Here is a 27,407-nt window from a genome sequence, read left to right as displayed (position 1 = left end):
CCGCGGGACCCCGAGCCCGGGCCGAGCCCGGGCCGAGCCCAGCCCGAGGGGATGGGGACACCTTGGGGTGACCTTATCGGGCTGTCCCGCACCTGCAGGGAGCCCTGAGAAGGCTGGAGAGGGCGCGGTGCCCAGCCCGAGGGGACGGGGACACCCTGGGGTGACCTTATCGGGCTGTCCCGCACCTGCAGGGAGCCCTGAGAAGGCTGGAGAGACCCGAGTCCAGCCCGAGGGGATGGGGACACTCTGGGGTGACTTTATCGGGCTTTTCTGCACCTGCAGGGAGCCCTGAGAAGGCTGGAGGGGGACTTGGGCATGTGGTGATAAGAAAAGGGAATGGCTGCAAACCAAAATAGAGTAGGTTTAGGTTGGATTATAGGACAAAATGATTGTGAGGGTGGTGGAACAGGTTGCTCAGAGAAGCTGTGGATGGAATGGTTCAAGGCCAGCTTGGATGGGGCTTGGAGCAACCTGGGATGGTGGAGGTGTCCTTGCCTGTGGTGGTGGGTTGGAACTGGATGATCTTTGATGTCTGTTCCAACCCAAACTGTTTGTGATTCTATGAAAACCTGTGTCCTGCCCCTCCAGGGACATTCCCAGCCCTTTTCCTCCTACCTGTGCCCCCATCCTATTTCTTGCTCCTGGTGCACCCACAGCAATCAGGGCGAAGCCAAAGGGGGGCTGACAGACTCCAAAAATAAAGGAGTTTATTTAATTTTAAAAATTGCAGCCATAGACTTCTCTAAGGAATCCCTGCCCCCTAAGTGCTGTTCTGAGAGCTTTAACAGAGGCCAGGGAGGGATCTCTTTGAAGGATCTGACCATCTGCAAGCCATTCCTCCCCAGCTTGGTCAGTCTTGGGTTGGACTCAGTTATCTCAGAGGCCTTTTCCAATCTGATTGATTCTGATTTTGGCTCTGATTCAGCTGCAAGTTGCTTCCCCCCACCATCATCAGCCCCTTCTACTAAGCTCAAATTACAACCCCTCTTACAGCTCTCCTCACCTTCAAGACTTCAGCTCCCAGCATACATTTTCTTCCCCAGCACTGGAGGAATTTCTCTTGCATGAGCTCCCAGCTCTCTGTTGCTCCTCTTCTCCCCCAGGAAAAGTTCCCTCTGGGTGTCCTCATCCATCCCAGCAGTGACAGGGCTCACCCACAGCACACACCAGGAAGATGCCTCTACCCCAGACCAGACTCTTCCTGCAGAGGTTTAGTCTGCATTTGCCCTTTCTCCATCCTGGCAGGATTTAGGATAGTTGGGAATGCAGGCTGGGAAGTGTTTTAGGACATTTGGATCAGCTGGGCTGTTTTGGAGGAGGTACCTGGGTGACAGGTGAGTGGGTGCTCCCAGCCAAAAAGGGTTTTTACACACCAAGTCCCCCAAAGCCCGACTGCCCTCACCCTGCCACCACAAAACGACTCTGGACACTCTGTCGACATAAGATACCCTTTATTAAACTCTTAAAATCCAGAACATGCTCAAAGCAAAATCATAAGCAGCAATCTGGTTTCCTTTCCTTAAATCCCTGACACGTGGGTCACTGGGACAAGGGGCTGTCACCTTCCACCCCACGCTGCCCTGGCAGCTCCTGCCTGCCCCTTACCCCTTCTGGGTGGCCGAGGACGGCACGGATGTCCCTCATGCCCAGATCCCGTCTCTCCTGTGCCACCCAGAGGATGGATTCTTTGCTCACAGGCAGGCAGCAGCACTGCTCGGCCGCAGCATCCTCCCGGCTCCTCTCTGAGCCAGGGGCAGCACCCACCCGCAGCCACCCCGGGAGTTTGTCTGGCCGCTCCTGCAGCCTTGGGGACACCGCTCAGAGGAGCCACAAAACCCTCACGGTCGCTCCTAAGTCCTCCTTGTTCTGCTGGCAGCCACAAGCATCGCTGCAGCCTGTGCCAGGGTGCCAGCCCAGCTGTCCTTGTCCCCTCTGAAACCACGAGGAAGGCTGGGCTTTGGTAGACGAGGTGCCCCAGCCCGATTTTCTCTCCCCTGCCCATGCTGGAGACTTGGGGAAGCGATGGCTGCCATGGTTTTCTCAGCTCAGCACGATGGTGAACCTCCAAAGCTCTCCCTGTGTGGTGCTGTGGCTCCTTAGGGCTGGGACACCCAGCACATCCCCAAACGGGCCACAAGGCTTGTCCCCAGCACTTCAGCCCTCCCTGCTCTTTGCAGCTCCCACCTCGCATGCCACAGGATGGCGTTTTGGAGCTGTCACCCCCTGACATCCAACACCCTGCCCTGGGTTCCCAGGGAGGAATTTGGGAGCTGTTGAGCTTTGAGGAGACACAGCCAGCTCAGAGGAGAGAGCAGTGGGATGGCTGGCTCCAAACCCACCTCTGGCAGGAGCCACACAGAGCAAGGCAGAGAAAACACCCCCAGCCCCCAAAAGGGCTTCATCTCTCTCTAGGAGCCACAGCCATCACCAGCACAGCCCATGGGGATGGCACTGGGAACCTGCTCCCCACCCCAGCCCTCCAGGGACACTGCTTGCAGTGCACGAACATCTCTGTGCTAAGGTGGCTCTGAAACGCAGCTGTGTCCTGCAAAGAGGAGGAGGTGGCCTCGGCTGCCACAGCCGTGTGACAGAACCAGGTGGGGAAAAGGGAGGCTCAGCTTCCCACCCTGGGCTGCCCCAAACAGCTCCAGAGCCTGCTAGATTGGGATGCAGGGTCTGATGCTGCTCCAAGTGATTTCTGACTGTCCCTGATGCTCTCTGGAGCGGAGCCTGGCCTCTGCCAGTGGCCCCACCAGGCCCCCAAGGTCTGTGGCTTTATCCCTCCTGCTTTACCCCTCCTGCTTTACTGTCCTTGTGTGCCTGCCCTTGGAGCAAAATCCACTTATGCTGTCAGCCCAATGCTGGCCAGAGGGATGGGGATGGAGATGGGGGCACCTCCCACACCCTCATCCACCCCTTGCTACAAACTGTTATGGGGAGGGCAGGGCGGGTGGCATGGGGTGACACTTTTGGCACTTGTTCCAGAGAGAGGGCACAGCCCAGAGCCCTGAGCTCACAGCAGGGCGGAAGACAGAGGATAAATGCTCAATACCCATGGGGCTGGAGACCGGGCTGGGGTAGTACCAGGCCTCCTGCCCACCCCTGCCACCCTGCTCCGTGCCCCGGGAACAGCAGCCTCGGGGCCAGGCCCAGGAGCTGCTCAGGAGGAGAGCAGAGGAGGGGGAGCCATGGGGGCACCGTCACTGCCAGTGCATTAATGGGGACATCCCGTGGCGTGGGGACAGTGCGCGGGCCAGCAAACTTTGGAGGGGGGGCAGCCTCCCATGAAAGTCAGCAGCTCATGCACCGAGGATGCCAATCCCAAATCCCAACACTCTTCCTAGAACCCACACCCCCAACATCATCCTCCCATTGTCCCCACCCACCCACATCCCAGAACCCCTCGGTGACTCGGTGAGCTGTCCCTGTCCCATCTGCTCCACACTTTGGAGGAGAGGAGCCTGGGGGTGTAAGATGACCGGGGGGGGGGGGGAGGGGACCCCAACCCATCCCCATTGGGGCTGGAGAATGGGAAGGTGCTAGTGGGGGGCTCCAAAGTAACACGGCTTTCAGCCCCCACAGCAAACGAGGTTACCACATATTTTCTTTTGAAAATCAGTCCTGGTACAGCTGAGGGGTGGTGGTGACGATGCCCACGGTGCCCAGACACCAGGGTCCCGTGGGTGGGCAGGGGGTCTGTGCCCCCGGCGAGGCTGAGCCCTCACACGGGCAGGGCGGCCGCTGCCTGCTCCAGGTCCCGGGGGCCGGGGGGGCAGCGGGGCCAGGTCTGCTGCAGCCCCACGTTGTTGTTGGCTGCCTCTGGGCCTGGGGGGAGAAAACGGGGGTTAGGGGCTCCCAAAGCCCACTGGTGCACTGGGCTCGTTTTTCCACGGGGGGTGCGATTTATTCTCCCAAAGCAACGCCCAGCTCCCCAGCCCCCCGTTGGGTTTTGGCTGCAGTGAAGGCTGGGGGGTGCCTGCACTTACCTCTCCAGGCTGGGGAGCCCCTTAAACCCCCAATTTCTCAGGAATGCTGAGGGCCAAACGGGAAGCACAGCGCAACCATCACTGGGTTTCAATAACCCAAATGAAGGGGGCCACCCATGGCCAGCGAGAGGCCACATGCAGGTGTCCTGTGGGGCTGCAGCTCCGGCACCAGGGGATGTCCCCCTGGCCTGGGCACTGAGGGGGCCACCAGCAATGGGTGACAACGCAGCGCCAACCCCCCGGGGGACGGGGCACGAGGCAGGCGCAGCTCTGGGGGTCTCATGGTCTCACCTATTCCTCAATGTTAATGGGGCAGGAGTCCGGCACGGCGGCTGCGTGGCAGGAGAGACCAGAAGGCACATGGTGAAGGCGGGAGCGGCGGGGACGCGGGGACATGCACACGAGCGAGCACAGAGCGGGGACTGGGGGTCTCATCGCCTGTGAACGGGTCCGGGAGGGGTGGGGGAGCTGCCACCAGGCACGGGGTGAGGGTCCCCATGCGTGGAGCCTCCCGGGTTTCGTGCCAAGGGAACCGAGGGGCGGCATGCTTGTGGGTCCCCCCGTGCCTCCTCTCCAGCTGCAGGCTCCCAGGTCAGGCAGCACCCTTCAGCTGGGGCAGGGCGATGGCAGAGCTCGGCCCGTGGCTTGTGTCCCACCACCAAACCCATCAGAGGCTGCGTGGTGCCCTTAGGAAGGGGGTGCACCCCTAGGGCAGCTTGGCTGCACCCTCCAGCGAGGCCAAGCCCTGTGCCCAGGGCAGCTCTGAGCTGGAAGGACTGTGTGAGGGCATGCCAAGGCCAAGGGCTGAGGCTTTCTCAGACGAGGAGCAACAAAATCCTGCTGCCTGCTGATTTATGGGAGGTGACAGCTGCCATTTCGAGTGGCTTTTCATGGCGAGCTCAGGCTGGAGAGCGAGGCATGTTAAGTCTGCAGATCCCGGAGGGAATGGATAATTAAACAGGACCACACGTACACATGCACACGGAAATCCCATTAAGAGCTTGATATTGCCTAAGTCACTGCAGTGCTCCAGTGCAGAGGCCCAGCTGTGCTCAGTGCACCCTTGCGAGGCTGCTGAGGAGCAGGGCTGGGGCAGCAGGACATGGTCTGGCCCTGGAGCAGGGTGTCAGCCCTGTGCCCACCCACCTCCCACCCCCTGTGCTGCTGGAGGGGTCTCCCCTGCTGCCAGCAGCTGGCAGACCTGCCCTGGGCAGACCAAAATCCATCCAAATCCATCCTGGTGAAACCCAAATCCATCCTGGTGAAACCCAACCGGCTCACCCGGCCCGCTGCTCACAGCTCGGAGCATCTGTGGCTTTAAAGCACAGGAGCCCTCAAGGGATTTCAGGTTTTCTACAGCAGCTCCCCAGCCCCCCACCTCGGTGCCAGCCTTTCTGGCAGATGTCTTTCCCCAGTTTCTCTTTCCAAAGCTGTTTCTCCACCCTGCCCCCGGCAGAGGCTGTGGCCAGAGGATGCTCTGAACCCTGGGGACAGCCCCTGCAACTCCTGCTCTGCAGGATCCACACAAGGACATGGATCTGTAGGTTTTAGTTAAACCTCATGTCCTAAAATCCCTGGGATGAGGACTTTTGCCTCCTCAAAAAGCTCTTTCCCACCAGACTGAAATCTGCAGAGATTTCAAAAGAAGCTTGGAGGAACCACATCCTGCACCTTCATCCATTACAGAGAGGACAAAAACATCATTATCAAATGGCACCAGCTTGGAGACTGTCCAAGAGACTTGATGGACTGGAGATGTAGACTCTTGAACACCACAGATCTCAAGGGCCAGGATGCAACTGCCTTCCCTACAATCACTGAGAGGGGTTGTCACGGACTGGGTACAAGCCCTGAGAGATTTTATGAACAATACAGCCAAAACAAAACCACAAAAACATGGAACACCCCCAGTCTGTCTCACCATGAGCCTGAAGGACTGTAAATTTAAAGACACAATACTGATCTTAACTCCTTATGATACAGAAGCTGACTACTCTAGAGGGCTTAAGGGTGCCCAGCATACACTCCACAACTGCTCCAAAAACTTCTCCAAAACCTATAAAATCAACTCTGAACATTTCAAGTTCAAATTGTTTAAATATTGTTTAATCCTAGTCCTTAAAGAGATGCAGACCAATGTTTCTGCTATCAGACCAAAAAGTTCATCTTTTACAGGTACCTCCTCTACTGGGTGGTTTTTCTGGTAAACCAGAGGCTGTTACCTCACACATCTAACTGATATATTGGGAACTGGAATAAGAGAATTGAACAATATTAGTCCTGAAACTCTGACTGATCAATTGGGTGCAACCATGTGAACTACAGATCAACCCTTAAGGTCTTCCTTATCTGCTCTTAGAAACAGACAGTGATCAGCTTCAAATATCAAAAATATCCAAATGCTAATGACTGGCTGATGGTCTGGAAATTGCTCAGAGCAGTGTCTTCAGCACTCAGCTGTATTCCAGCTCAGTTGTGGCTACACTCCTCCAGTTCTGGGATAATCACTGAATGGGAAAAGGGACTTTTATTCATTGAAATTTGAAAGGGCATTTAAATTCTGATGATCTTCAGTCAAATTTTCTTATGTCCCCGTCACTAGTAAGATCACAGTGTTTGCCTTAGCAATACAGAGTGCTTCTGTGTGCACCAAGCACCAAATCCTTGTGGTAGGAATGGGATTAGATCCATTGGAGCACTGAGCATGGGCTTTTGAGAACAATCTCACACATGCATGGCAAACCACTGATGCAGATTGTTGTGTGGGGAGAGAATGACAGGGGTTTATATGTGAAAGTAATATTCTGATAGCCTAAGCTGTGTGTTTGGACACAGAACTGTGTCTATCACTTTGAGATGTCTCCTGATAATGACCCTGAATCCATCCCAGTGTCCATAGGATAAGGGTGTGTGTCTAAGAACCCCTTGTGACAATTTAACAGTGGGTGACACAAAAATACAGCTTTGTGACCGCTTGAATCCATGTATTTGTAACTTCACCTATAGAGCAGGGTGTGACTTCAGCTACTCCCTACCAAAAACTGCACCAAAACTTATGTTAGATGTGTTATATGACATCTTGTCTACAACCCCTACTGGAATGGGTTGTTAAAACCTGGCTGAAAACTGCTGGAACGTCCTGATCTACACAAACTGGTACAATAGCTCAAAAAGGAAAGTCAGAAAACAATGGTCACTGTCCATTATTATGTGGGGAAAATGCCTTGCATCCTACAGCGAGTGAAAAGGGATGGAGAACATCATGTCTGCCATTCCCAGGGGACCACGGGCAGCCCCAAAGCTCCCACTCTGCACCTCCTCAGCCCTCTGCTTTTCCCCACCAGTGCTGAGGCTGGATCACCCCTCTCACGCAGCACAGCTCGTGCTGAGGGCTGCAGCAGCCGGACACATGGACAGCTGTGGTGGCCAAAGGATGGAGAGGGCATCCTTGGCTGGGCTCAGCCCAGGGACCAGCTCCTGTGCCCAGCCCAGGCAGGGGACAAGGCCAGTGCACACCTCACAGCAGAGCAAGAATTTGACCCTGTGCTGGAGCCATCTGGGCTGCAAAGCTCCCCTTTCCTCACCCTCCCCCCAGCACAACCAAGAGGGATGCAGTCAAGGATGGCTTTGGCCGCTGCCACAGCCAAGGGATGCTTTGCCAGGCCCTCCAGCCAAGCAGAGGTGCTGCTGGGGCACCCCCAGCTCCCTCCCCAGACCCCCAGGCCAGCAGAACTCAGCCAGCTGCTGACAGAGGGTGATGGAGAGGACACAGGGCTTTTGTGGCAGGTGCCTGTTCCTCCCCAAGAGCCTCAGCCGTGTTTCTCCAGCACAGAAACCAGCAGGAACAGGCAAGGCAGCAGGAGAGGAGGCTTTCCCAAAGGAGCAGAGGAGAAGAAAGGATTTCATATCCCTCCAGTGGGTTTCACTGGCTCTCCAGCACCTGCTGCAGGTCTGGGACCTGCCACAAAGTCAGCTGAAGGGGCAAGGCACGGGCAGAGTTGCTTTCAGCTTGTCCACAAATGTATTGACTGAGACCCCATGGAGGGTGCTGTTTTGGCTTTTTGGCTCGTTTCCCCACACACAGGCTGAGGAAGCAGAGCCTGCAGGGCTGGGCAGGGTCCCCAGCCCACTGCCCCCTTCCACAGAGGGGACAGGGGTGTTCAATACATTTGTCACCTTTGGGCAACTCTGGGCAGGGAAGGGGCACAAGCGTGGGTGGAGAAAACCGTGTTGGCACAGAGCGAACATGAACTTTCACGCAGACGGAGGAGCCTGGGGGGAAGGAAGAAAAAAAAGGGATGGAGAGAGGCTGGGAGGAAACAAAAGTGGAAGGAGGGTGGGGGAGAAAGCATGAAGAAATGGGAAAGACAGATGAATGTTGGGGCTCTGTAGAAAGATGACCTGATGGACACACCCCATCTCCCTGGCCTTGGAGGGAGGACAAGGCAGGCACTCCTGCTGTACAGCTGGACTGCCTGTGGATCACACCCCAACACAAAATACTGCTGTGCCCACCGCAAGCCTGTGCCAGGCTACAGCTGTGCCACACAACCACCTTCCTAAGGAGGACTGGTGCCTCCTGGGGATGCCAGCAGCCCCCTGGCAGAAGAGACAGAAAATCCCAGCAAAGCAAGTCTGCAGCTGCCTGGGGCCATCCCAGTCTGGACAGGCCACCCTGACCTATAGGTGGTGACATGACTGGTGCTCAGCCCCACAGAGGGACGGCTGGAGGGGTGCAGTGAGGACAACCTGGCGGGAATGGTGGGAATGATGGTGATGGGAGAGGAGGGATGGATGCAAAGGGCTGGGGGGATGCAGGGAAGAGTGGAACTGTCCCCCCCACCCCAAGTTCATGTTCAGCAGACGGCCACTCACCAGGTAAGCAGGCCTCAGAGCACAGTTTATTGTCCAGCGCTCTCACGTGTGCGATGCCCATGTCATTGTTATTGTCACACCTCAGACCGAGGAAAGCGCCTGTCCTCGGGCCTGGAAGGGAGTTAAGGCAGTTAACGCCGCGGCCGCGCTGGGGCTCGACGTCGCCTTTTAGCACTGGGGGCTGGGATGGCTGGGGCTTTTCCTCTCCCCTCCCCAGTCTCTTTCCAAACAAAAAATGACACAGAAACGATGCATCGGGGTGGGAGCGGGTGAAGAGTGGACAATAAGGCCTGGGCACGGCCCCAGCTGCTCCTCTCCTCGCACTGGCCGCATCGGAGGGCAGCGGAACGGCGACGATGCGGCCGCAGGCACGAGCATGAACCTGCCCAGGCTTCAGCCAAACCTTCCCTCTGGCACAGCCAGGCTGTGGTGGCACCCATCACCTCCTGCAGGAGCCTCTCCGGCACCAGCGGTGCGGGGAGAGCTGTGTGGATGCCAGGAAGAGGCAGTAGCTGGATGCGTGGGGCACAAGAAGCCGTAGCCAAGCTTTTGCAGGGGGGATGGAGGCTTTTGGGGATGAGGGAGGTAACTCTGCTCCTTAGCATTGCTTCTACAAGAGATCAGCCCCCAGGTTCTTACCTGCATCCATCAGATGCAGGTGACTGAACCTCAGGAGGGATGTTCTCAAATGTGCCAGTAGCCCTGCTGAGAACGGGTGCAGGACTGTGTCCTAAGGAGAAAGGCCATCCTGCTCCCAGAGCTGTTGGGATGCCCATGGATGTCCACCACAGCCCCTGGTTGCTCCTATTTGTTATACTTGAGTCTCCCCATCAGCATGAGCCTCTCTGCAGGTCAGAGGCCACAATTTGGGGATGGGTGTTCCATGGGTGTTCCTGCTTTCCAGCTTGGCTGAGCATCCCGGCTGGATGGGGAAATAGTTTTGTTGTATTTTTGCTAAAAAGAGACTTGGAAATGTGGGAGGAGGCACATTGTGGACCTCCCTGTTGCCCAAAAGCAGTCCAGGGCAGTTGGTGGCCAATGGCATGGAGGTGACCACCTCTTTCCTTGGCTGTCTGAGCTCAAGGGAGGAGGCAAGAGGAGCCTTCGATGTGCATGTGTTGACTTGCAAAAGCACATTGAGGACAGGCCAAAGAAAGTGAGGAAAGCATCCCAGAGGGAACAGCTCTGCAGCCCCTTCCTATGGGAATCAGCCCAGACACTGATTTCTACAGGGGAGAGTCTCAGATATTTGAGAAAAGACCTTGACGAGGGAATAAACACTCAGAGAGAGAAGCCTCTTTCCCATTTGGCTCCTTGGAAAAACCAACCATGGCCTGCTCCATGGAAAAACCAACCATGGCCTGCTCCATGTCCCACACTGAGCTCTCTGGGTCCCCGTGGCTGGCTGGCTCCCCACCCACTGGTGTTCAGCCCCCCGTGGGTGTCCCTGCTGTCACAGATGTGACTCCAGTGCCCGCAGGGTCCCCCAGGGCTCTCCCTGATGGCAGGGGGGGAGCTGGGGACAGCACAGCACCTCCCACTCACAGTGACAGTGAGCTGAAAGCGAGGGGACAACAAGAACCCAGGGCCTTTTACCGTCTTCCTGTGTGGGAGAGGCGTCCTCCTCCTCCAGCACATCGTTGCCCTGTGGCACAGGCGAGAGGCAGCGAGTGTTAGCTTGGGGCTGTGCCAGGGGCTGCTCCCAGCTCCCTTTGGGGCAACATCCCTGGCCCTGGGGATTCCATGGATCAGGACTGTTGGTGGGGCACAGCCCCACTGCCCCATCCATCCCCAGGGCAGCCCTCAGGGACAGGGATGCGTGGGCAGCGTGTTCCCCAGCCCAGCCCTGTGGGAATGTGGTGCCAGCTGCCCAGCTTCCCCATTCATGGGCACAACTGGGATCCCCCCACGGTGCCGGGTGACACCACAGCTCCCAGTATGGGCACAGCAGTGCCAGGTGACACCACAGCTCCCAGTATGGGCACAGCTGGGATCCCCTCACGGTGCCGGGTGACACCATAGCTCCCAGTATGGGCACAGCTGGGATCCCCCCAAGTTGCTGAGTGACACCATAGCTCCCAGTATGGGCACAGCTGGGATCCCCCCACGGTGCCGGGTGACACCACAGCTCCCAGTTCCCTGTGGGATGGTTTCGGTTACCTCGGCATCGCGCTCCTCGGCAGAGATGCTGACAAAATTCAGATCCGGGGACTCCATGGGTGTTGACTGTAGGAGGAAGGTGGGAAAGATGGAAGGAAAACAGAAAGGAAAGTCTGGTGCCAGTGGTTTTGGAGGAGGACTTACATCCCATGGGGAAGCTCTCCAACCTGGGCTCCACCAACAACCCCCAGTCCCTACCTCTCCATCAGAGGCTGTGGCGCTTGCGGCCGCGGGCGAGGGGAGCATGTCCCCCTCCTCTTCCTCCTCCTCCTCCTCTTCCTCCTCCGTGCCAGGGGCGATGTAGGAGCCAGACATGGAGGACACGGTGTCGGTGCTGAGCTGGGAGTGCTGGCTCTGGGAGGAGGCCATGGACATGACGGACTGAGCCAGGCTGCTGCTCACGGGCTCTGGGGGAGAGCAGGGGCTGAGGGGGCTGCTCCACTGGTGGGAGTCATGGCCCAGCACCCACTAATGGAAGAGGGGATAATGAGAAGGAGTGGGGTGCAGAGGAAGGACTGGCTGCACACTAAGAAGATGTGATGGGTGCAAAGCTGCCAGCAGCACATCCCCAGGGCTCACAGCCCCTGTTTCTGGGTCTGCAGGGTGACAACTCAGGCATGATCAGTGCCCCTGTGATTCCCATCTCCAGCTGTACAGGTGACAAAGCAGAGGTGAGCCCTGGGGCTCCATCCAATCTCCATGGCAGGGTAAGAAGGGGCCACGCCACCCCTCTTTGCCTCCCCTCACAGTGTGACAGTCCTGAGATCACGATGCCACTCTCCTGCCCTGCCAGTGCCCATGAGCCCCTCCATGCTGTACCTTCTGGGGACGAGATGGTGGAGGACAGGGGTGTCCCAGTGCACGAGGACTGGTCGATGGCTCCTGATGATGACAGGGTGAGGTTTTCACTCTCTGGGGTTGCACCACATTCCTGGAAGAGGAGTCCATAGGAAGGGTGGGATGGGGGAATATTCAGCATGCATGGCCCATCTCCTCCAAGTATTCTTATGGATGGAGGAAGAGCCAGAAGGGGCAACTCCAGCCAGTCTCTCTGGTCCCAAGCCTCCCCCAAACCTGCTGCCCCCCCAGTGCCTCAACTCCTTACCAGCAGCGAGGAGTTATACTCATTTTGGACAGTGCTCACCTCCTCATGCCGGGCTGGAGATCTCCTGGCGACCCTCAGCTCGGACTCAGTGCACGACTTCTCATCCTCCTCTTCGGGCAGGATGGAGGAGTTCTGTGAGATGGACCTGGCCAAAGGGGCAAAGCAGAGGGTTTCACCCCTGCCCACGGCCCCCAGCCCCCCTGAGCACCCCCAGACTCCCGTTCCCACCCCAGCACTCACTTGGAGATGCTCTTCTTCAGCTTGAGCCCCGGGGGGCAGTCGGGCAGGCGCTCCAGGGGGGACAGGCCCCTCAGGGGGGGCAGGGGGCCATCGCTGCCGTAGGAGGGCAGGGTCCCCACGCCCGGGGGGTCCCCCAGCGCCCGCAGGGGCAGCGCAGCTGGTGATGGTGTCAGCGGCCCGTTGAGGGCCTCCAGCAGCGACACCACCTCGTACCCCGGCGGGATGTTCTCCGAGGACTGCGGAGAGGATCGTGGGGTGAGGATCCTCCCTGGGCCATTTCGCTGATCCCCTCACTCCCAGTGGGATCAGAACGCCCCAGGAAGAAGCTCAAACCTAGAGAATGGACACCCTGCCAGAAACCTTTTTTCTCTTTCTCTTTTTTTTTTTTTTTGTAATATCAACGCTGCATTTTTTGCAAGATGAATTTGCAATAAATAAATAAACAAACCCTGTTCTTCAGAGGCACACAGATCCCCAAACTGCCCCATCCATGGTGGAAGAGGCCAGGGTCCCACCTTCAGCCAGGCACTGACCGAGTGCTCCTCGGAGTCGGAGGTCTGCGAGGCGATGATGGGGTTGAAGCTGGTGGGCGAGAGCGGGCCCAGCTTTTTCCTCATGGCTCGGATTTGAAGCAAGGCTCGGAAAGCTGGGGCAGCAGGAAGAAAAGGGAGGGGTGAAAACCAGGCATTGAAAGGAGACCTGTCAAAAAATGACACCCTGATCCCCAAGAGGGGCATCCCCAGTGGGGCTGGAGGGACTGCAGAGCTCAAGGGTGGGAGATGCCAGCCTGTTCCCAGAGATGCCAGCCCATTCCCAGAGATGCCAGCCCGTTCCCAGAGATGCCAGCCCGTTCCCGGAGCACTGGCTGGGCAGCACCTCGAGTGCTGTGTCCAGTTCTGGCCCCTCAGTTCAGAGACACTCAAGCGCGTCCAGAGGAGGCAACTAGGCTGGTGAGGGGCTTGGAACACAAACCCTGTGAGGAATGACTGAGGGAGCTGGAGGTGTTTAGCCTGGAGAAAAGGAGACTCAAGGGTGACCTTAACAATCTCTACACTCCCTGAAAGGTGGCTGTGCTCAGCTGGGGCTGGGCTCTTTCTCCAGGCAGCACTGACAGAACCAGAGCACACAGCCTCAAGCTGCACCAAGAGAAATACAGGTTGGATATTGGGAAAAAGTTTTTTACAGAAAGGGTGATGAAATTCTGGAATGGCTGCCCAGGAAGGTGGTGCAGTCACCATCCCTGGGTGTGTTTAACAAAGCCTGGATGTGGCACTGGGTGCCAGGGTTCAGTTGAGGTGCTGGGGCTGGGTTGGACTCGATGATCTTGAAGGTCTCTTCCAACCCAGTGATTCTGGGAATTCTGTGAACTTTTGTCCCCAGTGCTCTTCTGTGTAAAGAAACTTCTTCTCTAGTTCCTTCCCTCCATGTCCCTAAATGGATATATTTGGAAACCTAGCAAGGCACATAGTGGTGATAAAATTTGTTTTAGCTCACCTGTTTCAAAGAGAAGAGGTAACTTACTGCTTCTCTGCTCCAGAACGAGCTCAAGGGTGGGAGATGCCAGCCTGTTCCCAGAGATGCCAGCCCATTCCCAGAGATGCCAGCCCGTTCCCAGAGATGCCAGCCCGTTCCTAGAGATGCCAGCCCATTCCTAGAGATGCCAGCCCGTTCCCAGAGCACTGGCTGGGCAGCACCTCGAGTGCTGTGTCCAGGTGCCGGGGCTCACGCAGGCGGCAGATGGGGCAGTTGTTGGCCTGGTAGCGCAGGGTGTCGGCGCAGGAGTTGCAGAGGCAGAGGTGGCGGCAGGGCAGGATCAGCGTGTCCCGCACGTCCGACAGGCACACCACGCACTCGGCGCTGTTATCGCTCACCTCGTCCTCGGCCACCTGCCCAGGGCACAGAGGGATCTGCTCGGCCTCAAGTTCCCCAGCCCACTAAAACACTGGCTGGGTGCTCAGAGAGAGCTCTGCCTGTGTCCATGGGCTGCCCGCTGGTGAAATGACCCCCTGGGATCTCATTCCTCTCCTCCAGGAGGCTGGGAGTGAGGCCAGAGGAAACAGAAACCCAAACTTTCACCCCAATTTTTACATATTAGAGCAGAGCATAAGGCACATGCCATGCCTTGAGCCCCATGCTCGCCATCTAAGCCATCACCCCTCCCCCAAGAAACCACAAAGGATGGGGGGAAAAGCTCAGTCCTTCAGTTTTCTGCCTCCAGCAGCTTTGATGCCAACACAAAATGTCCCCAGTCACCACCAGCTCCATGCCGTGCTGCAAACTCCTGCCCTGAGCATGTTTCAGTGGCCAGAGCTGTTCTAGGGGAAGGGAAGAAGGGACGAGGGAAGACCCCGGGATGCAGGCAGGGGATGCAGGCACACACCTTGGAGTCCTGTGTGTTGTACTTGTTCTCGATGCCGTAGATCTCCTGCAGGAGGTAGCTCACACCATCCACCTGCAATCCCATGGGAAGGGGTGAGCAGCAGAGACACCTTGCCCAGAGCCACCGGGGCTCCCAGCCCCCTGCTTGGGTCACCTCTCCTCCCCCCAGCACCCAGGGGTTCTCTTTACATTGATAACCTTGAAATTGCACTCCCTGGGAGGCAGGGACAAGGCTGGGAGAGGCTTTGGGGGCTCCCCAAAACCCTTCAGTGCCTCGTGTGCAGGCACATCTGCACCTCAGGGACACCTCAAACTCACCACTTGCTTCTGCTTGAGGGGCTTCACGCAGAAGGTGCCATCACTGTGCTGGAGGGAGGAAAGAGCACATGGGTGAGCAGCCCTGGGCTGCTGTGCCAGAGCACCCACCCACCCCGTGGTGCCACTGCTCCCTCCCTGCTCCCAACAAGCCCATTTTGCAGGACTTCTGGCTTTTCCTGATAGTCACACACACTGCAAAGCTGGAGAGTTGTTGTAGGAAGGAAGATGGAGTTGAGCCCAAATGCCTTAGAAGAGGGTGCTTAAAATGAGGGAATAGTCCCAGGATTTGAGGAGCAGCCCAAATCACCCCAGCCCAGCAGCATCATCCTGATCCCCAGGGATTCTCCATGCTCTTATACCTGGTGGGTGATGGAGGTAGGAGCAGGGGGAGGGCCCCAGCTTGGCACTTACCTTCTCAAAGGTGGCCAGCAGCACGTGGCAGTGCCCACTGTGCTCTGCAAGACACAAAGGGACACGCAGGGCTCAGGGGACGTGCAGGGGGACGGGCAGAGCCACGGCAGCAGTGCGGAAAAGCAGGAGGCTCTGCCCAGCTGGCATCACAATGCCAGCAAACTGGGAAAGGCCATCCCAGCAAGGAACCCCCTCCTCACCCTCTCCTTCATCCACCACTGCCTGCACCACCATGGGGTAAACCTCGCGGTCCAGGTCAAAGCCCAGCTGGAGAGAGACAGGGGAGGCTTGGTGAGATGGAGCAGCGCTGAGCCTTCATCCCACCTCCACCAGCACGGGATGATGTCGGGGCCGGGGGGACCCACCTCCTCCTCGCTCCACTCGGACGGGTCGATGGTGTGGGAGGGCACACAGAACTGCTGGCACACCCCCCGCTTGTAGTGCACCGTCTCCGACTGCAGGCTGTTGTCCCTGGGGGTGTAGCTGTCCCGTGGAGAGAGGACAGGGTCAGGGCACCACGGGTGTCCCCACACCCCTCCTGCTCTCCCCAGAGCACAGAGATGCCAGGAAAATGGGATGGGGGGTGTGTGTCACTCCTCCCCTCCCAGATGCCTCTTAGGGCAGAGGTAAGAAGTTCTAAAAAAGGCTAAAATAATCCACAGGGCAGCCAGCACAGCACAGGAGGGGATAGGGACAACTCCACAGCCAACCTGGAGGAGTTTGGGGAGGAAATTATTTCCCCTGGTCTCCGTTTTGACCTGAAGGTAAAAAGAGGGAGCAGGATGTGACAGGGAGGGAGGTGGCAGAGGTTGGCAAGGACCTGGTGGTGGCACCTGGGGGAAACAAGGAGCCCCCTGCCAATCTCAGCACCAATCTCAGCTGCTTCCTGTGCTGAAGAGGAAAGATGCTCCTGGGGGGAGGCTCCATGTCCATCAGGCAGGGACACACACCAGGCTTGGGGGGACACAGACCGAGCTGGGGGGTGACACAGGCCTGACTGGGGCCCTCACCTCGCCACCCCGTTGTGGAATTCCTCAGTTGCCTGGTAGTAGATGGTGATGGCCACGCGGGCGTCCGTGTCGAAGGTGAACTCCACGTTGTAGTGCACCTTGGCTTTGCTCACTTCTTCCCCCGGGGTCTTCACCTCCTCCGAGCACCTGGGGAGCACAGAGGGTCCAGGAGACGGGCTTTGGGGTGCTCCAGGACTAATCCCCGCGGCACCAAAAGGGCTGCTGCCCTCCATCAGGGGACACTGAGGCACGAAGAGCGCCCAAGGTCACGCCTGTAGGCTGGGAAGCGCCGCAGACAGATTTCAGCCCTAATCCCGCATCCCCCGGCCCTGCCGCAATCCCCAGCCTCCCTCCAGCAAAGCCTTTGGAAGGTGGGGGAGGAAGAAGAAGCGAAGCACTTCAAAGGCAGCGCTAAGCTCCTTTAATCCTGCGGCACTGCCTGTGCTGGCATGCGGGATGCAGGAGGGAAGGGCAGCGCTCATCCCTCCATCCTGCGGAACGAGGGCAGCCCCGGGAGCACCCAGAGCACCCTCCCGGCCCTCCTGCCAGGACTCACTTGACGAGGCGCAGGGTGTCCTTGCGGATATTGATTAAGCTCCTGAGGGTCTTCACGGGTTCCTGAGGAGGTGGAGCAGCATAAGGGAACTAGGACGAGAGAGACAGCGGTGAAGGCAGACGCACACGGGGACTGCGGTGGCTGTGGGCCCCCAGTGACCCAAACCCGACACCCTGCACAGGGAATTGGGGTGGCCTGGGCATCCTGATGGGTGCTGAGCAGCTCCTGCTGGCATTTGGGTACCAGGCAGCACATCCCTCCACAAACAGCAAGCCCAGGGGCAGTTCCACTGAGGAGGGGACACACCGAGGGGCTGCTCCTTGTGCCTTTGGCTGGAGGGTGACGGGGATGGGGGGCACAGGGCTGCTGATGGATTTTTATGCTGCTGGATGAGGCTGGGCAGAGAGAGGCTGAAGCTCCTTCCCTGCCTATCAGCCAAGAAAAAACAGGCACAAGTGTCCCTGTTTCCCCCCCTGTGGTGGATGGGATTTGGGTGGTGGAATCCCTGCCAGCCCCATGCCCAGAGCAGAGAGACAGCAAGGTGTTTGGGCAGGAGCAGGCAGGCAGCAGCATCCCTTATCCAAGGTGACATTGTCCTTCCCAGTCCTTTCTGTCCACTTGACAGGGGCTACAGGGCTCCCTGAGGAGAGGGGCATGGTGGGGACACCCTCTCCCTGGCACTGCAGTCACCCAGAGGAGACTGAGGGCACTGGGAAAGGGATGTAGGAACCACCTCCCCCCTCTCCACCTCTATCTCCCAGGTAGGTTTAACTCCAGGAGGGATCAGCCCTGACTAAGGCCCTGACTAAGTTCGTTGGCAAGGTGCCACCATGTGACAAAGGACAGCCAGAGCCAGGAGGGTGTCAGGTGCCATCAGGGATGGCAGATGGTCAAAGAGCCTCAACTGCAGCCTCTGGAGAGGGAATAGTGTCCCACTGTCCCTCACTGAGGCACCCACTGCACCCCAGTACCAAGGGGACAAGAGTGAATTGCAGGTGGCACTTGGGGATGCCCTGCAGGGAGCCAGCTCAGCTGCCCATTTCCCACATCTCTGATGCTCTCACATGGGACAGCCATCACCACCTTTCCTGTCCCCAAAGCTCTGCAGAGCAGGGATGGGACTGGGGACCCGTGCTGGGCTCAGAGGGTCAGCAGGGACAGGCAGCTGCAGAACCCCTCGGTGCAGGCACAGCTCTGTCCCATCCCTGCTCCACCATCCCCAGCTCTGTCCCATCCCTGCTCCACCATCCCCAGCTCTGTCCCATCCCTGCAGTGCAGGCACAGCTCTGTCCCATACCTGCTCCACCACCCCCCATCCCCAGCTCTGTCCCATCCCTGCTCCACCATCCCCAGCTCTGATCCCACAGGTGCCATTGAAGGCAGATTAAAGCCTAGGCTGGGCACAGCATGGCTGATGGCATCAGAGGCTTGGGACATGAATTGCCAGCACTGTGAAACTGTGTCCCACTGCTCTCACCCTCTTCAGGAGGGGAAAAGGGCAGCAGAGTCATTAAACTGCTGTTAACGAACGTTTTTATGAGTCACTAAACGTGCACCTGCAGAACTGAGCACCTGCAGAGTCACCCATTGCAGCTGGAGGGGAGAGAGTGAGAACACGCTCCAGGCTGAAGCTGAGCCCTGTCATGACAGGTTGTGCCATGTCGTGATACATCCCCTGTTATTCAAACTAATGCAGTCATCCAAAATTGCTGGTTTGCACCTCACCCAGCCAAACTATAACCAAACCAGCCCTGGGAAAGCACCCAGGGGTGCACCCTTCTCCTGCTACAGCAGCCAGGGGTGGGTGACAGAGGAGGGAAGGGGGGTGACAGGGGCCGTGGGGCTGGGCAGGATGGGGAAGTGCCACAGGCAAATTGTGTTCTGCAGAAACCACTTCGGGCTCTTTCACTCCCACGTGTGAAAAGCACTTTTTGGGGGTGGTTGGATTTTTTTTTTTAAACTAAATTTTACAAGCCAGATTTTGCATGTCAGAAAGGGGCCATTCAGAGGACGTTTTACATCTCCTCACTTTCAATAAAGCTGAAACACAACAGAAAAAATGGTAACGGTTGCGGTGAAGTTAAGAATGTCATCCACGTGCCTACAGAAACATTTGGTGCAGACCAGCTTTTGCTGAAGTGAAATAAAAACCACCCTCAAAAGTCTGTCTTGGGGTTTTTCTACAAGCAAACTCCAGCAGCTTTGCGTGGGCAGGGAAACCCAGTGGCACATTTCAACAGTTCCTGGCTTCCCCTGTGCTCTCTGAGTGCCTCCAGCAGCTTCTCTGCTCCTCAGCCCCTGCATGGTGGCAGCTACTTAAACCTGCAACGCCCTTCCCAGCCCCTTGGGAACCTGTTCCCAGCTGGAAAATCCAGATTATCACGTACCCATGGAGGGGAGAGCCTGCACAGCCTCTGGCTGCCCTGCACATCCCTGTGGCAGCAGCACTGTTCATGGCTCAGAAAAGTGCTTGGCTCACAGAGGACTTGGGACACAATTCTTCCAAGATCACCTGGCCCTTTATCCCCAAGGAACCCAAAATTAATCCCCCACCAAAAAGCAGTGGCTACCTTTAATGTTTCCAGCCCAACCAGGGCTCTCACAGAAGGTCAGAAAGCAAAAGTATCACAGCCAAGAAGCATCAGGACAGCACTTGGAGGCAGCATCAGAGAGACCCAAGTGTTGCCTGGACACAGGCTTGGACCAAAACCAGCACAGATCCTCCCCAACTCCTCCCTGAGCCCCCAAAACTGGCCTGACCCAAAAGTGCAGCCCCAGAACTGCCCCTGCTCCACAAGGAGACGGGATCTTGGTCACAGCTCTGCAGCCCAGAGCCGTCGGTAATTAAACCGGAGCAAGACAATTTAGCTCGTGATGCTGTATTAATTCTCTCTGCTGTTTCCAAGCTGTTCCTTTGCCTTCCCTGCTGCTCTGCTGACATGGGAACTGCTCACTGGGCAGTTTAGAGGCTTTTACTGTAATCAAGAGGATTTCTCAACGCTCACTGCTGGAAGAGACCCTGAGTGCTGACGTCTCATTTCCAGGGAAGCGCAGAGGAGGGAGGGAAAGGCTCTGCCTTTGGCCACCCAGTGTTATGTGCTTTGTGGGTGCTCCTGACCTTGGCTCTGCCTGGATCCCTGCTCTGGCACAGCCCAGGGCTGGACACTTCCCTGCTGAAGGACCACATGATGCTGCCAAAACACTGCCAAAGCCAGTTCCAAGGAGGAAGCAGGAACTTTACTGGCAGCAGAAAATGCTTGAGAGCTGGGTCAAAGCAGCAGGCAAGTTTATCTCGACTCAACAGAAAAGCTTTGGTGACTTTTAAGTCCTCACCCTGAATCTTTTGAACACTTAACCCCCCAAACTCCTTCAGCCAGTGCTGGTGAGCTGTCCCACGGCTGAGAGGCACCCAGGTGAGGGGGGACATCATTCCCAGGCTGAAGCCCTGCTGTCATTTCCTCCCTTTCCAAAGGCAGCAAGGACAAAAACCATCTCCAGGAGCCTGGAGTGTAGGGACCTCCCTCCAGCCAGGCTCTCTTGTGCCCTGAGACCAGCTGGAGCTGGCAGCACCCAGCACTGCAAAACCCAACCATGTCCCCCCAGCCCCAACCTACCCCCTCTCTTCTTATTTTTATTTTATTTTAATTTTATTTCTTCCCCTTCCTTGCTAGAGCTTGGGGAGTAATTTCATCTGTTCCTCTCCAAGCTGCTCTACTACCCTGAACCACACCAGGGCCTCTGTGTTGTGTGCCCTCCTGTCTGGGATATGGCTCCTGGATGAGATGGGGAAAAAATGGAGAAAACGCAGCTCTTGGAGAGGGAATGAGAAAGAACCTCGATTAAATCAGCCCAATTCCCCTTCACCACTAATCCCGGATGGAAGACAGGCTGCAGCAGGAGCCCAGCCCTTGCATGAGCCATCAGAGAATGCACTCAGCCCGCTCCAGGAGGGGACAGCCAGCAGCCTCGTCCCGCACAGCCCGTGTCACACTCGGTCCCCGCCGGGCTGGGAAGGGCCGTGCCGTGCCGTGCCGTGCCCCGGTCCCCCCGGGTACCCACCACCACGGGCCGGTTGCCCAGGAAGTTGAGGTCGCTGTTCTCGCCGAAGAGGTACCCCTCGGGGTGCGTGGAGTCGAACTTCTCGCCGCCCATGATGAAGTGGTTGGCAAAGTAACTCCCTGAAACGAGAGCGCGGCGAGCGCCTGAGCGCCGGGGGACGCGCACGGAGCCACCGACCGACGGCCCGGGGGTGGCTTTGTCCCCAGGGTCACCTTGCTGGGAGCCTTTCTGGTTGAGCTCACACGCTGAGAGCCCCCGGGCAGGCAGAGATTGCCAAGGGACACACGCCCTGCCTGCCCTCCCCTCTTGCTGCATCCCACCCGCTTCAGCCGGGCTGGGAGAGGCTGGGGCAGGGGTCCAGCCCATGGCAGCGCTGGCCCTCGGGGCTGCTCCATCCCTGGGGTTTAACAGTGCCTGCTCCCCTTCTCCTGTCTGGGAAATCCCTGTGAGCCCCAGCGTGGCCTGAGCCACCCAAGGTCACCCTGACCTTCGGCCATCCCCGCCCTGGCAGGAGCGCATGGATCCGTCCTGCCCCTGGGGCAGCAGAGCTAATCCTGGCCATAAACACCAGCTCATGCCCCCTGAAGGAGGCAGGAGAGCACGGCCTGACCCGCAGAGAGCCCCGGGGGAGCCAGGCTGGCTCCTACAATCCCGGGGATGCTGCTGGGAAGGGCAGCATGGAGCCAGCACGCAGCCCCGGGCTGCTCCTGCCCAGAGCCTGATGGCACAGACCTCGTGTGCCACCCAAGGCAGCGTGTCCCCAGCCAGACACTGCCCAGAACGGCCGCAGCTGCCACCAGGAAGGTGGGCAGAGCACAAGTGACCCGAGGTCTGTCAGTTCTCAGCCTGCAGCCTTCCCTAGGAAGGGCTCACCTGTGCAAGACAGGATTTTGGGGTCCTGTAGACCCTCCAGGGGGTCAGCACCTGCCCTGCAGAGTGCTCCACATTGCCCTGATGAATGCTGGGCAATGACCAGGGTTCTTTCTTCCCTGACAGAGCCAAAACACCAGAATGTCCTGGCCCTGAGCTGGGAGCAGCTCCCAGGTCAGGCACTTCCCCACCAGAGGATAGTTTCCTCCCAGCCCAGCCAGGAGACAGCTGGTGCCTGCTCCTTGTCTGTGAGAGCTGGGCTGTGTGGGGAAAGCATGCTGTGGCACAGGAACTGGCCAGGCAGGAGGGTTAGGACTTGAGGTAGGAAAAAAGGGAAAAGGAAAAGTGGACAGGGATGGGGCAGCAGCAAGGGGTGAGCAGAAGCACCAGGAGTCAGTCAGATATGGACACAGTGTTCTGCATCCTGACAGCCACAGGGACAGGGTCTAGCTTATAAAAACCCCAAACCCATCAGCACAGAACCATCTGCACCCCTTGGGGACACCCCAAAAGCAAACATTTGGGGACCACAGATAAAGGAGCTTAAGCCTGGGCTGCAGCTCTGCTTGTGGGTACTGAGGTCAGAGCTTGCAATCAGCTTCCAACAGAGGCAGGGACTGTCCAGGGCTGGATCAGGCTTTAATACTGCACTGAAAGCCAAAAGGGAGCCCAAAGCCCAAGGGGAGGAGCAGGGGGGATCTAACTCTGGGCCAGGAGGGAGGAGTGGGGTCACAGAGCTGTGCCCAGGCCCCGTGGCTCAGGGGTGCCCGGATGCAGCGAGCCCGTGAGCAAACGTCGACCATCAATTATTGATGCCTGCTGCTTTCAGGTCCCATTTTCCACGTACATAATTTATAGGCAGCTCGCCTGGAAGGACTCGGCCAGGTGGAAAAAAAAGCCTCAAGAGCAAAGTGCCTTCAGAGCTGCCTGCAACAGCACAGCCAGGGGAGAACGGGGCCATCCAGAGCTCTTCCTGACACAGACTTGCAGCAAGAGCAGGAGATGGCAAAAAAATTACATTTAAACATGGAGAAAAGGCACCCCAGCAGTGAGGAAAAGCTGGAAAATGGAGCACAGGCTCTCTGTGATTGGCCCAGCTGCAGTTTAGTGCGTGCTGGGGGCTCCCACAGGATGGGCAGAGTGGGTGAGGACCACGCTGCCATCACCCAGTGTCCCTGCCAGGGGTTGGGAGCATCCCTGGGTGCTGCAGGCTCCCAGCACATCCCCCAGAGGCTTCAACTCCCTCTTGACAGCAGGCAGAAGCAGCTCTGTGCTCCCTCCCAGGAGAGGTCCTCCTTGCTGTTAAACAGGAGGCTTGAGTCGTGCAGGCTTTTCCAGGGAAGCACCAGCACAGGAAAGCCCAGGGCATCAGCAGGAGCGTGTTGGTGACTGCCTGGACATGGCTGGGGGGCAGGGAAGCACCTTCCCAGCCACAGCCACCTTGTTATGGGCTGACTGTAACTCCAACGCCTACTCCTGGGGAAGGAGAGCCTGTCAAGGACAGCCACATCTCGGGGCGGGCTGCACAAAGGAGGAATAAACTCCAATTGCCTGAGGTTCCCAGCAAAAAAAGAGTGTGTCCTGCACATCTGCTGGCACCAGCACACATCTGGCAGCAGCTGTCAGCTCGTTTTTCCCCACGAGTGCCAGCGATGCCAGCTTGTCCAGCTGACACAGAAGGGTGAGGACCCTCGTGTGTGCTGTGCCCGTGGCTGTGGCATGCAGTGACATGTCCTGCACTGTGCCCCAGCCACTGCTGCCCTGCTGGGCTCTGGTACTGCAGCCTCTGGCTCTCCAACATTACAGCCTCACTCTCCAAAGCTGCCAAACCAGAAAAGCTCATTCCCAGCTCATCCACACACTCCTGGTGAGGGAAGCACCGGGTTTGCACAGCCTGCAGTCAGCCCAGACGGGTGGCATGGCATGGTGCTGGCACAGGGACACCCTGCGGCCACGGGTGCCAGCACAGGGTGCTGGGATGGGCTGGTTAAAGGCTCTGGGTGCTTCTGCCCCTGGGCAGCCCATTATTTAATTCTGTGCTCAAAGCGGGCAGCCGGAGCTGAGGCCAAACCCTGCCACAGCACTGCCAGTGGCTGTTTCCAGGTGGTGTTTGAGGTGAGGGAAGTGTTGCTGGCACAGCAGAATCGGCTCCGCTGCCCGGCACGTCCTCCCTCGGCTGCCGGCTGCACTGAAGGCAAATCCCACTCGGATTAAAGGCAAACCAGCCATAATCTCCCAGGGCCACCAGCCTGCCCTTGTCCCCGTGCAGATGGCTGTGTCACCTGGGCACCTCCTGCCCTTCTCCCGAGGACCCTGGGCAGCAGCAGGGCCATCCCCCCCAGCTCTGCCCAGACCCCAGCAGTGGGACCAGGCCAGCTGAGGAGCCCCGGGCTCCCTCTGAAAGCTGGAGTTAGGCATCAGCCTGGCAGCCTCTGCAGCTGAGATGGGTTTGGAAGTGCTCAGCTGGGTGTGCTTGCACACTCCATCCCTTTGTACCCAAATATTTCAAGATCCCCTGAATAAGAGAGGGTCCCAAGGGAAAACTTGTAATGCATGGAGACACCGTCCCTACAAAGGGTGATCCCATGGATGGGCTGGTCCAGCCTCACCTGGCATCAAAGTGAAACCACGTAAAAAGGGGAGCTGGGGGAGCCCTGCGGGAGGCCAGGCTGTCAAGGATCAGCCATCTCCAGCCAGCTGTGCAACCTATTTTAGATTAAAATTAAAAAAAAAAAAAAAAAGGCAAGCACGGCTTTTCAGGACAAGCGCAGGGTTTGTGCTGGGCTGTAATTCTTGCTAAGGAGGTCTTTAGTTGTAATTAGTGAATAATTTGTCACAGCGCTAACGATCCGAGCGTTTACCTTCTCCTACTAACTACCAAAATAGTTACCTATTAATAATATTTAGTGCTGCAAGGATCCTGTGCAATCTCCTGGCACGCAGGCACGGCGCTCCGGGGCATCACCCACCGGTGCCGGTGTTTTGGCGGCTCTGAAGCGCTGCCCACCCAAGGGCTGGACCCCATCACCCCTCCCTCCCCTCGGACACCCGCTCAGCCAGGCCCTTGCAGGGAAAAGTGAGGCACAGAGGGGAGGGACGGATTTTCCAAGGTCACGCACAAGGTTTGAGACAGGGCCGGATTCGGGAGCGGGAGATGAATCACCAGCAAGCCTCGAGGCACGGAGAGGAGCCGGGAAGGCGAAGGCTCCCCACGGCAGGGGCTGGGGTGCTACGATGGGGCAGAGCCCTGGGAAGGAGGGATCCCCTCCAATCCCTCCCACCCCAGCCTCCCTCATCCTCCCGGGAATTTAAACCCAGGATTTTCCCGAGCAGCCAGCACCGGAGTAACCGGCTATAAAAAGCAACTCCGGAGCCCGGTGCCGCAGACCACGGCTACAGAAATAATTATGACAATAATGTCATTAAAGTCGCGTCAACTCAGCCAAGTTTGGGAAGCGGGCTGTACGGGCAAAGGGGCGCCCGGAGAGGGGGGACCCCCATCCCTCCCGCGCCCCACTCACGCAGGGTGCCCCGCACCAGACCCAGATTTTTAGGGTGCCCCCCCCGTGCGTCAGCGTTTGCTTTGGGGTGCGCAGGGTCACCCCCGCCCGGAGCAAGGTCGTGCCCGGTGCCTTCCCGATTCGCTCCCTTCTTTCCCTCCCCATCGGCGCCACCGGGACGCGAGACACCCCGGGGGCTCACCGGATTTCGGGGGGTATCTGTAGACGGAATTAGCGGGGATATCCACTTCCTCCACCCCTGCGTTCTGCCGGCTGGTCAGAGCCCCCATGGCCGGGCCGGGCTCAGCGGGCGGGGGGCGGCGGGGAGTCCTCCCGCCCGGGACCGGGACGGGGGCCGGGAGCGGGGCTGGCGGCGGCCCCCGCCCGCAGCATCCTCCGCTCCGCTCCGCTCTGCGCCGCGCCCGGCGCCGCCTCCGCGGCACCGCGGGGCTGCGACATTCGGGGCGGGGCCGGCACCGACCGGCACGCCCCGACCCGCCCCGGCTCGGTCCGGCTCGGCGGTGAGGCGAGGGGACGAGATGCTGCCGGGATCACCCTGCCCCGGCGTCCCCCCTCAGGTGCCACTGAGCTGTCCCCCCGCGGTGGCACACGCGTGCCCACAGTGCCACCCACCTGCCATGCCCCGTGTCACCCAGTTGCCTCCAGTGCCGCTCAGTGGCCCTCCTCGCCACCGTCCGCCACCCTCAGTCACCCCGCAGTGACTTCTGGTCACCACGGCCCGCCCTCCTGCCATCCTTGCCCCCAGCCCCCCCAGCGGGGTGGCACCGAGCAGCAATCCCAGCTCAGGGACCCCCAGGGGCGGACCGGCCATGGTCCCTCTGTCCCTGTACCCCCTGCCGCCGGCGTGTCCCCTGGGAGAAGGACAAGCCCCCACTTTTCCCGACAGGTTATAGCGGGAAGGATTTTGTGTAGCTGTTGGCACAGGGGCTGATCCCCTCCAGCAGCGCTGGGGAGGGGCCGGCTTAGAGCCCCCTCCAGCGCACATCCCATCATCCCCACGCTGCCCTCCCAGCTCTGCTCCACGCCCGGGGCCGCTGCCTCTGGAGGCAGAGCTCCCTGTGCGCTCCAGCGGACCCCGACAGATTCCCCCAGTCCCCCCAGAGTTAAATTACTGGGAAGCACTGGTCACCTCCTCATTTTCCACTTGGAGCCGAAGAGGAAGGATGGACCCTCTGACCGCTCACTTAAACCCGCCGGTGATTAATTAGTCCGGCAGCGCCAGTCAGTGGAGCATCACATGATTTTGATTTGAGTTGATAACACGAGCGCTATAAATATCAAACGGGAGATGTGCGGGGAGGCGGATCAGCTGCCCTGATGTCCTCGGCTACTCAGTGGTGACGAGCAAAGGCCGTCCCTGGGGCTCCCCGCTTTATCCCCTCCCTGCAGAGGGACACACGAACCCCCCTCCCAGCTGCTTCCTACCCACACAACCCCAGAGGCAGCTGAGAAAAGCCAAATTAAAGAGCAGCCCGGGGTGGCTTTGTAGCCTGTTTGTCAGCCTGCCACTGTCACACCGGGACCCACATTCCCAGCAGTGACACCATGTCCGTGCTGCTGGATGTCACACCTGGGCTGGGTGCCAGCGGGAGCACCGGTTGAAGAGGAGGATTGAAGACTCCATGATCTTAAAGATCTTTTCAAACCCAAATGGCTCTCGGAGGAGCCGAGGTCAGCATCCACACCGGGAGCCTGCTCCAGCTCTGAGCGCTGGCGCTCAGCTGGGAGCCCCGAGATGCCAGGAACTGATCCCTGCTCACCCCAACACACACTTTTGGGGATCCTGTTCTACACACACGGATAATTTAAAACTCCAGCACAGCTCAGCGTTGCTGAGCTGCCAGCCCCAGTCCCCTGCCTCGCTCCAGCCAGCACCGACAGCGGGAAACTGGGATAGGGAGCCAGCCCATTTCATTA

General features: G+C 58.4%; 1 protein-coding gene across 5 annotated transcripts; it reads right to left on the bottom strand.

The window, feature by feature from the left end:
• Positions 1-1,434: 1,434 nt before the first annotated feature.
• On the bottom strand, positions 1,435-25,911 carry RNF157 (ring finger protein 157). 5 transcript variants are annotated; one of them, XM_041486595.1, is made up of 21 exons: positions 25,672-25,911; positions 21,100-21,218; positions 17,041-17,129; positions 16,485-16,631; positions 15,840-15,957; positions 15,675-15,741; positions 15,475-15,518; positions 15,064-15,111; positions 14,747-14,818; positions 14,093-14,252; positions 12,900-13,012; positions 12,367-12,602; positions 12,166-12,271; positions 11,841-11,952; positions 11,220-11,428; positions 11,022-11,087; positions 10,458-10,506; positions 8,862-8,972; positions 8,163-8,258; positions 4,278-4,318; positions 1,435-3,825 (listed from the first exon to the last, which is right to left on the bottom strand). In XM_041486595.1, the coding sequence occupies exons 1-20, from the start codon at positions 25,757-25,759 to the stop codon at positions 4,278-4,280; spliced, it is 2,091 nt and encodes a 696-aa protein (XP_041342529.1). In that variant the 5' UTR covers positions 25,760-25,911; the 3' UTR covers positions 1,435-3,825. The 5 variants fall into 5 exon arrangements, with proteins under 5 accessions (XP_041342529.1, XP_041342527.1, XP_041342531.1 ...); XM_041486593.1 differs by lacking the exon at positions 4,278-4,318; XM_041486597.1 differs by lacking the exon at positions 8,163-8,258.
• Between the last annotated feature and the right edge of the window lie 1,496 nt (positions 25,912-27,407).

Source organism: Pyrgilauda ruficollis, unplaced genomic scaffold (genome assembly GCF_017590135.1).
Source record: "Pyrgilauda ruficollis isolate IOZ18807 unplaced genomic scaffold, ASM1759013v1 scaffold77, whole genome shotgun sequence".
In the NCBI taxonomy this organism is placed as follows: domain Eukaryota; kingdom Metazoa; phylum Chordata; class Aves; order Passeriformes; family Passeridae; genus Pyrgilauda; species Pyrgilauda ruficollis.
This window is presented reverse-complemented; position numbering and strand designations above follow the sequence as displayed.

Excerpts from the sequence above, each read along its gene's own strand:
- RNF157 (XM_041486593.1), bottom strand. The coding sequence starts at position 25,759 with ATGGGGGCTCTGACCAGCCGGCAGAACGCAGGGGTGGAGGAAGTGGAT. Across the intron at positions 10,507-11,021 it reads CCGAGGAGCGCGATGCCGAG|GGCAACGATGTGCTGGAGGA; the intron begins GTAACCGAAACC and ends CCTGTGCCACAG. Across the intron at positions 3,826-8,162 it reads CTGCCCAGAGTTGCCCAAAG|GCCCAGAGGCAGCCAACAAC; the intron begins GTGACAAATGTA and ends TTCTCCCCCCAG.